Source organism: Monodon monoceros, unplaced genomic scaffold (genome assembly GCF_005190385.1).
Source record: "Monodon monoceros isolate NGI ecotype Baffin Bay Population unplaced genomic scaffold, NGI_Narwhal_1 Super_Scaffold_5, whole genome shotgun sequence".
Lineage (NCBI taxonomy): Eukaryota > Metazoa > Chordata > Mammalia > Artiodactyla > Monodontidae > Monodon > Monodon monoceros.
Window position 1 is genome coordinate 12943890 of NW_021703782.1, and position 8015 is coordinate 12951904.

The following is an 8015-nucleotide window of genomic DNA, read 5'->3' on the forward strand; positions in this document are numbered from 1 at the left end:
CTACTCTTACCCAAAGAAAACAAAAATTAAATGCTTGCTTAGAAAAATCTTAGGTGTATATCTCTGCAATCCCTCCCTGCAACCGGAGGACTTCCTAACATCATGTGCGTGAAAACGCTCTGTAAACCGCAGGGCTGTATCAATGTGCATTACGGCGTGCACACTGTTTCAGCTCCCTGGGTGTTCCCTAAAAGAAATCCATGGATTTCGGACTGTGCCTGTTATGTGTTTATCAGAGTGACTCGGGGGTAAGAACCACACGGCTATTTTCTGCCCGCCCCAGAACGAGACGTCTCTGGTCCGAGTTCTGCTCCCTGGAGACGCGCTCCGCGCTCCGCGCTCCGGGAGGCAGCAGCAGCTTCCCTCTGAAAATCAGCCACCTGCGTGGCTTGTTGAAATCATCAGGTTGGGCGCTACACGGGTGTAAAAAGAGGCAAAGGGGCTTCTAATGTGATGGAGTTGTCGGTGTCGAGCAGGAATTTATCTTGATGAAGGAGATACAGGCAACGTGTGACAGTCTGAAGTTCCCCGCTGCAGTGCTGGCTGCTGTCTTTTTGCACATCGGTTTTCTCCGCAGCTAGTTCAAACTCCTCCACCTACACGCTTCAACACGCCCAAAGTATGCGAGGCTTCGTTCCTCGGAAAGAAATGAGAAAATCTAGTAACACTACAAGGCTGATAGGAACTGCTCTAAGGGTTTAGAAATGCTAAAATCAACACCTGCAGTGCCCCAGTTCCACGTGTGTGTGTGTGTGCGCGCGCGCGTGTGTGTGTGTGTAGAAGGAGCGCACTAAGGAAAAAGAAACATAACCAGGAGAAAGGAACACAAATTAAAGAAAGTGCCAGAAACAGCTACAAAGAAATAGAAAACTTTCCTCCATATATGCCGCATACATGCAACCTGGGACAATCTTTTGTATCTCCAATGCCCTGGAGGCACTGCAATGTCACCATAAACACCGGGGGGATGATGACCCCTGGTGGGGAAGGAGCGACGGGGAGGGGGAGGGTGTCTCCGAGGTTCCAGGCATATGGAAAACTAAGGTGTCAGTAGGGAATGAGAACTTGTTATTGGGGTCACGATCGAATCCGAGTGATACAGGGATCAAGGAATAAGTAGGATGGGGTGGGGGTAGGGAAAGGAAATGAGTGAGGGGGTACGGGGTCTCACAGAAAACAGAAGCCTTCAGAGAAAAGTGCAGAGGACGAAGCCGCAGCATCCTCGCGGCCTGTGGCTCGCCCCCGCCTTCCTTTTGCGCAGAATCCTCCCCTCGGCTGCAGCAGCGCTCTGCCCCCTCTGGCCCGGCGCGCAGTGATCGATCTAAGGCTGCGTCAGAATCCTCTCCGAGTATAAATAGGGGTGGCAGGACAGAGCCGAACTGCACACAGCCATCCATCCTCCCCTCTCCCTCTCTCCCCCGTTCTTCTCTCTAGGCCCCCATCTCCGCCGCCGGCCAGAGGGGCACCGACCGCCAACATGAGTTCCTTCAGCTTTGAGCCGTACTACTCGACTTCCTACAAACGGCGCTATGTGGAGACGCCCCGGGTGCACATCTCCAGCGTGCGCAGCGGCTACAGCACCGCGCGCTCCGCTTACTCCAGCTACTCGGCGCCCGTCTCCTCCTCGCTGTCCGTGCGCCGCAGCTACTCCTCCAGCTCCGGCTCCTTGTTGCCCAGTCTCGAGAACCTCGACCTGAGCCAGGTAGCCGCCATCAGCAACGACCTCAAGTCAATCCGCACCCAGGAGAAGGCGCAGCTGCAGGACCTCAACGACCGCTTCGCTAGCTTCATCGAGCGCGTGCACGAGCTGGAGCAGCAGAACAAGGTCCTGGAAGCCGAGCTGCTGGTGCTGCGCCAGAAGCACTCCGAGCCGTCCCGCTTCCGGGTGCTGTACGAGCAGGAGATCCGCGACCTGCGCCTGGCGGCGGAAGACGCCACCAACGAGAAGCAGGCGCTGCAGGGCGAGCGCGAAGGGCTGGAGGAGACTCTGCGCAACCTGCAGGCGCGCTACGAAGAGGAGGTGCTGAGCCGTGAGGACGCAGAGGGCCGGCTGATGGAAGCGCGCAAAGGGGCCGACGAAGCGGCTCTCGCCCGCGCCGAGCTCGAAAAGCGCATCGACAGCCTGATGGACGAAATCGCTTTTCTGAAGAAAGTGCACGAAGAGGAGATCGCCGAGCTGCAGGCGCAGATCCAGTACGCGCAGATCTCCGTGGAGATGGATGTGTCCTCCAAGCCCGACCTCTCCGCCGCGCTCAAGGACATCCGCGCCCAGTATGAGAAGCTGGCCGCCAAGAACATGCAGAATGCCGAAGAGTGGTTCAAGAGCCGCTTCACCGTGCTGACCGAGAGCGCCGCCAAGAACACCGATGCGGTGCGCGCCGCCAAGGACGAGGTGTCCGAGAGCCGCCGCCTGCTAAAGGCCAAGACCCTGGAGATCGAAGCATGCCGGGGCATGAACGAAGCGCTGGAGAAGCAGCTGCAGGAGCTGGAGGACAAGCAGAACGCCGACATTAGTGCTATGCAGGTATGGCACCGGGCAAAACACTGTGGAGGCGGGGAGGGGGCTGCAGAATCGAGTTAGGATGGGCGGGGGGTGGGGGGAGAGTGGAGGGCGCGCCTAGAAAGTGGAGATTAGAAATGAGGCATCTGCATGCAGCTGTTAGGGGGTAGAACTTGGCTCCTTGGAGGCTGTGTGGGAGCGGGTGGGGCAGTTGGAGGGCGGGGTGCGGGCGCCACCGCAGTCTGCGAAGACGTGCAGGGTGCAGTTGAATCTCTGTTGCGCATTAAAGCTGCCCAGCCCTGCAGGGGGTTGGGTGGGGTGGGAGAAGGGATGCGAGCAGGGCGTTGCCTCTGGCCTGCCTCTCTGCTGTCCTGAATTCACCACAAGTTGCTTTGCTGCACAGATTGGACCATCTGATTAATAGACACAGCGACGAACTCCCATTAGTTCTGTGACCAGCATGATTTCAGACTAATTTTACCAACCGCTCCCTTCGCATAGCAGGTAGACAGGAATACAGTCAAAATTGTAGCAGGTAATGATGGTCATAGTAAAACGTTTCTTTTTCTCCATTTTCTGGAGAGAAGAGAAAATAATATAGATACATAGAAAATATTTTAGAGAAAATAAAAAAAATTAAATTTATCTACTTCCTTCTCCTATAAAGAAGTGGATTTCTTGTATGTAACCTGGATAGAGTTAGTCAGTGAATGAGAAACAAAGTTTTCAAAAAAACAAATCTGTTTAGTTCCTTGCAGGCATTTTATGATAATCATTAGACTGTAGTAATTAACAAAAACAAAAAAAATTCTTCTATTAGTTTTTTTTAAATAATTTTTTGCTTTCATCTCATGCTTTATGAAGCTGGATTTTTTTAGGCAAGCAAAGAAAGGTTTAAAAAGAGAAAAGGCCGTTGTTTCAGGGGAGGTTTTATCTAAGGTGTGCACTTTGATTTTAATTAAAACTATGCCCTTGCAGCTATAGTAAAGTAATAGCAGTAAGGATTTACGCTTGTATTTTTTTTTTGTCTTCCAACAGGACACAATCAACAAATTGGAAAATGAATTGAGAACCACAAAGGGTGAAATGGCAAGATACCTCAAGGAATACCAAGACCTCCTCAATGTGAAGATGGCTTTGGACATTGAGATTGCAGCTTACAGGTAAAAATGGAGGGGCAAAGGTAGCAGCCCTTCAACCTTAGGAAGGAAATCAGACTTCCTTTCTGTTGAATCAGAAATCTTCAAAAATAGTCCTTTGAAATGATTGTGTTCACCTTTTGGCCTTTTCCAAGAGAATTTATCCTGTAATAATGAGACCTGTTCTTAGCTTCCCATTACATTTAAAGTCTAACAGACAGGGTTATTTTAAGGTGTTTTTGGGGTTTTTGGTTTTTTCCTGGTCTCAGTCACAACATCCCCAGTTACTAAGTTCTGATAATTTCCAACCCTGCCTTTGGCTTTCAGGGTGGCACTGGGGAAGGTGTTGGTTGTTGGGCTCAGCACACTTCCTGTGTTCATGATTGTTAACCCCACCCTCTCCCTGCCTCCCCCAGGAAACTCTTGGAAGGTGAGGAGACCCGGCTCAGTTTCACCAGCGTGGGCAGCATAACGAGCGGCTACTCCCAGAGCTCCCAGGTCTTTGGCCGATCTGCCTATGGTGGTTTACAGACCAGCTCCTACTTGATGTCCGCCCGCTCCTTCCCATCTTACTACACCAGCCACGTCCAGGAGGAGCAGATCGAGGTGGAGGAGACCATCGAGCCTGCGAAAGCTGAGGAAGCCAAGGACCAGCCCCCCTCTGAAGGAGAAGCTGAGGCGGAGGAGAAGAAGGAAGAGGCTGAGGCTGAGGCGGAGGCGGAGGCTGAAGCTGAGGCTGAAGAGGAGGGAGCCCAAGAGGAAGAAGGTAGGATTAAAACCAAACCAAACCAAACCCACCCTGCAACTCCAGGTTCAGCCGGGGCATGAATATTTGTTAGGACATTGATAAGATAAATGAAGCCTTGCTTATGCCAAGGAAGTTTTATTCATACATGAGTTTAGAATCTTAAATAATACATTGATCTATTGCTTCAAGAGACCTTTAGTAATAAGCACGTCATTTCTCAGATTGGCTGGCTTCCCAGAGACACACATCTCTAATTAGCTTGGTACTTTTTTGAAAAGAACTTAAAAAAAAAAAAATTCTCCTCCTGCTGTCTTTTTATTCCTAATTAAACATTTTAAAATCCATTCATTTAACTCAGTCATTTGGTGTCCTAAAGAACAAAAACGAACACCAAACACACAATAAAAGAAAACCAAGGTCCTGGAGGAGAGCAGAGCATCCAGTACCTAGACATAATCTCATTCTATTTAAATATGTGTTCAGTGGCAAATTATTCCCGGCAGGCATTGTCAGTTGCATGTATTTTGGGAGAAAGGAGCTGAGAGGTTTGGGGGAAGTATTTTGACATTTGTGTTTCTCCACAAAACCTTAGCAGAAATGTTTTGATTGGACTCACGCTGCATTTGGAGTTTGTACATTTGCTTTTTATGTTAAAGCTGCCAAGGAAGAATCTGAGAAGGCAAAGGAGGAAGAAGAAGGAGGTGAAGGCAAAGAAGCAGAAGAAACCAAAGAAGCTGAGGAGGAGGAAAAAAAAGATGAAGGTGCTGGGGAGGAACAAGCCACTAAGAAGAAAGATTGAACCCCCTTTCCTTAACTATTCCAGGAATAATTCTCCTGAAATCAGGTCAATCCCATCACCAACCAACCAGTTGAGTTGCAGATACTATATGAATTAAGAAGTCAATATATGTATAATTCTGAGATGACTTAGGTTGGGCATTAAATGTTGTGCTATGACTTTTCTCCTTCCGCAGAGTATCTGTTTGCTTGCAGAGTGGCTTCCTGGCTTGCTGCCAGCCTGTGCATGGTCCACGCTTATGAGTTCAGGATCTATGGCAATGTGAAAAATTCAGATGTTTACAATAAAAAAAAACAAACCCTGAATAAATGAATTCACTAATGTTAATGTTAAACGTCATGGAAAAAAAATAGTCCTTCGAACCTTTGGTGGTTAGAAATTAAAGGCCTTGAATTATGTGCTAATAAATAGTAAATAAAGTTACACTGGATGACATTCCTTGCTGTGGTTGTTGACTTAATTCGAATATCTTAAAGAAGGCACCAATATAAGACACATAGAAGTGGGCTATTGACCTCCAAATTTTTTTAAGTCAAAATTTTAACAATGCATTCCCCCCCCCTTAATTGGTAATTTTGAGGATGCAACTAGGTCACGAGCATTCATGAAATCTCTCCCCTCAAAAAGCTTACTGATAATAAGCTCGAGAAAATGAGAATCTCTGGGGTTTTCTTTGATAAATAGCTATATACTATGCCCCATAAGTGTCCTATATAATGTTGGGAGTGGCTTTCTTGGAGGCCATTCTGAAATTATGTGATAAATATACGCTCTATGGTAAACAGGTAACTTTAACACTAGTATGTAATAATAAATGCAGTATGGATAGAATATGAATCCCATAACCCTAACCCACCTAGCACTATAACCACATTTAAAATATATTGTCATGAGCAGCAGTTGAAACCCAAGCAAATGATACAATCAGAAGGAATAATTTATTATCTCTGTATAATTTTGGATGGAGTAAGAATATCAAAGTTTATTTGCCACTGCAAACATGTTGCCTGCAATCCTGAGCTTATGATTGTGTTGTTAGCTTAATTGTGTTGCCTCAAGTTAATAGCCTTTATGCCACCTATTTTAAACTTTTTAAGCACTACAGATAACAGATAATGAAATTGTGATCAGTCACTAAAGGGGGGATTATATGCTTGTATGTTGCATTGCCATCGCTCTGCATGTCTTTACTGGGAAATATTCGGATTTCAATGATAGCTCTAACTGGTTGGACATTGCATCAAATACACACCCCATCCATGCTCCCTGTTCACTGTAAAGTTATGAAAGCTCTCGCTCTTGCATTTGATGTGGAATGTTGACGAAATTACTGATTATCCGCTGTTCTGCTTCTGTTCTTACACAATTGCTTTGTCAGCTGATGCTTCTCAATATTTGTTGTTTAGACAACTCTTCAGGGTCATGAATTTAATCTGAAAGCAAAGTGGTTTCCATTTAAAGTTACCTGATGACATCACACTATGTATTTCTAGTTAAATATATCTCACCAAAGCAAATAGGTAAAGTATTTCTTTATCTACCATGATGCTATGGATTTGAATTACGAAGATTCTCAGTACATTTACTTCTGTAAAGACTAGGAGTTGCCTCAGAAGCCAAGCTTTTCACATTTGTGTTCATTAAACATGGGATGCTGCACATGGTAAAGCTCAGATATATGCAAATTACATGTAAAAAAAAGTAGCCAAATGGAAAGAGCTGGTTGGTTTGAGAATTTCTTGAAGTAAGAACACTGTACCATACTCTATCCTGTGTGCCATAATAAAATACTGAAAAATCTAAACTAAATGGATTTGAAGTCTTTAAAAACAATTTCCTCAAATGTGGTACCTTGGCCAGTCTCCCTCTCTCTCCTGCTCTCCCCAAACTCTAGTTCTCGTTCTGTATTCTCTCCCCTAGCTAATGACACCACTCCTCAGCCATCCAATTCTGCAGACCGGCGACTGGGCATGACGTCATATCTCCCATTTCCTCTCCCCAATCCCTCTGGTTTAATCTATCACCAAGTCCTATTGATTTTACTGCCTACGTATCTTGGATCCATCCACATTTTCCTGTTTACACTGCCACCACTCTAAGGAACCTCCCAATGTCTTGTCCTCCTTCAGTCAGCGCACTAGAGTAAGCTAATCTTCAGAAAAGTGCATTTTGATCATGCCCCTCCAATAGTTTCCCATTTCTTTTAATATAAAAACCAAAATCTTTAAGGGGATCTTCAAGGCCTGGAGCGACCTGACCCCAAACTACATCTCAAACTTCATCCTATGCATATCCCCTTACCCCTCCCTTACTACTGGTGTTCCAGCCACCCTGGCCCTCTGTTCTCCCACCTGCCGCAAGGTTTCGGCTGATTTCTCTGTCTGGACCACTCATTTTTTCTATTTTTCCCTCAAACTTGCTCAGATTTCAGCTCAGTTGTCATTCCCTTGGGGAAGCCTTCCATGACTGAGCCAAATTTCTTTATTAAATGTGTTTATAAGAACATGTAGTGCTTTACACAGTCATAATCGGTATCTATTTCCATGATCATTTAGTGTCTGCGTCCCCTGCTGTAGAGTGATCCTCAGAGGCATGGCAATCAGACCTCCTGCTCCCCAGCATCCAGCATTGTTCCTACCATGGTAGAGCACAATAAATGTCGATTGAATGAATAACTTCTGGATAGACTGAAATGCCTTCGGGATGACTAGAAAGCCAAGAGTGTTCAATAATCAGTCCTGGTCTAGTCAACACTTTGTGGAAAGGGCAGAGAACCAAAAATCAAGTGTCTATTCCAATTCTAGTGTTGTTTGTTATGGAGGGCTGGCC

The 8015-nt window shown here is 46.4% G+C and overlaps 1 protein-coding gene across 1 annotated transcript; it reads left to right on the plus strand.

Annotated features, from left to right (window-relative positions):
• Positions 1-1404: 1404 nt before the first annotated feature.
• Positions 1405-5623, plus strand: NEFL (neurofilament light). The gene is made up of 4 exons (XM_029203539.1): positions 1405-2524; positions 3539-3663; positions 4056-4405; positions 5044-5623. The coding sequence occupies exons 1-4, from the start codon at positions 1478-1480 to the stop codon at positions 5184-5186; spliced, it is 1665 nt and encodes a 554-aa protein (XP_029059372.1). The 5' UTR covers positions 1405-1477; the 3' UTR covers positions 5187-5623.
• Positions 5624-8015: the final 2392 nt, after the last annotated feature.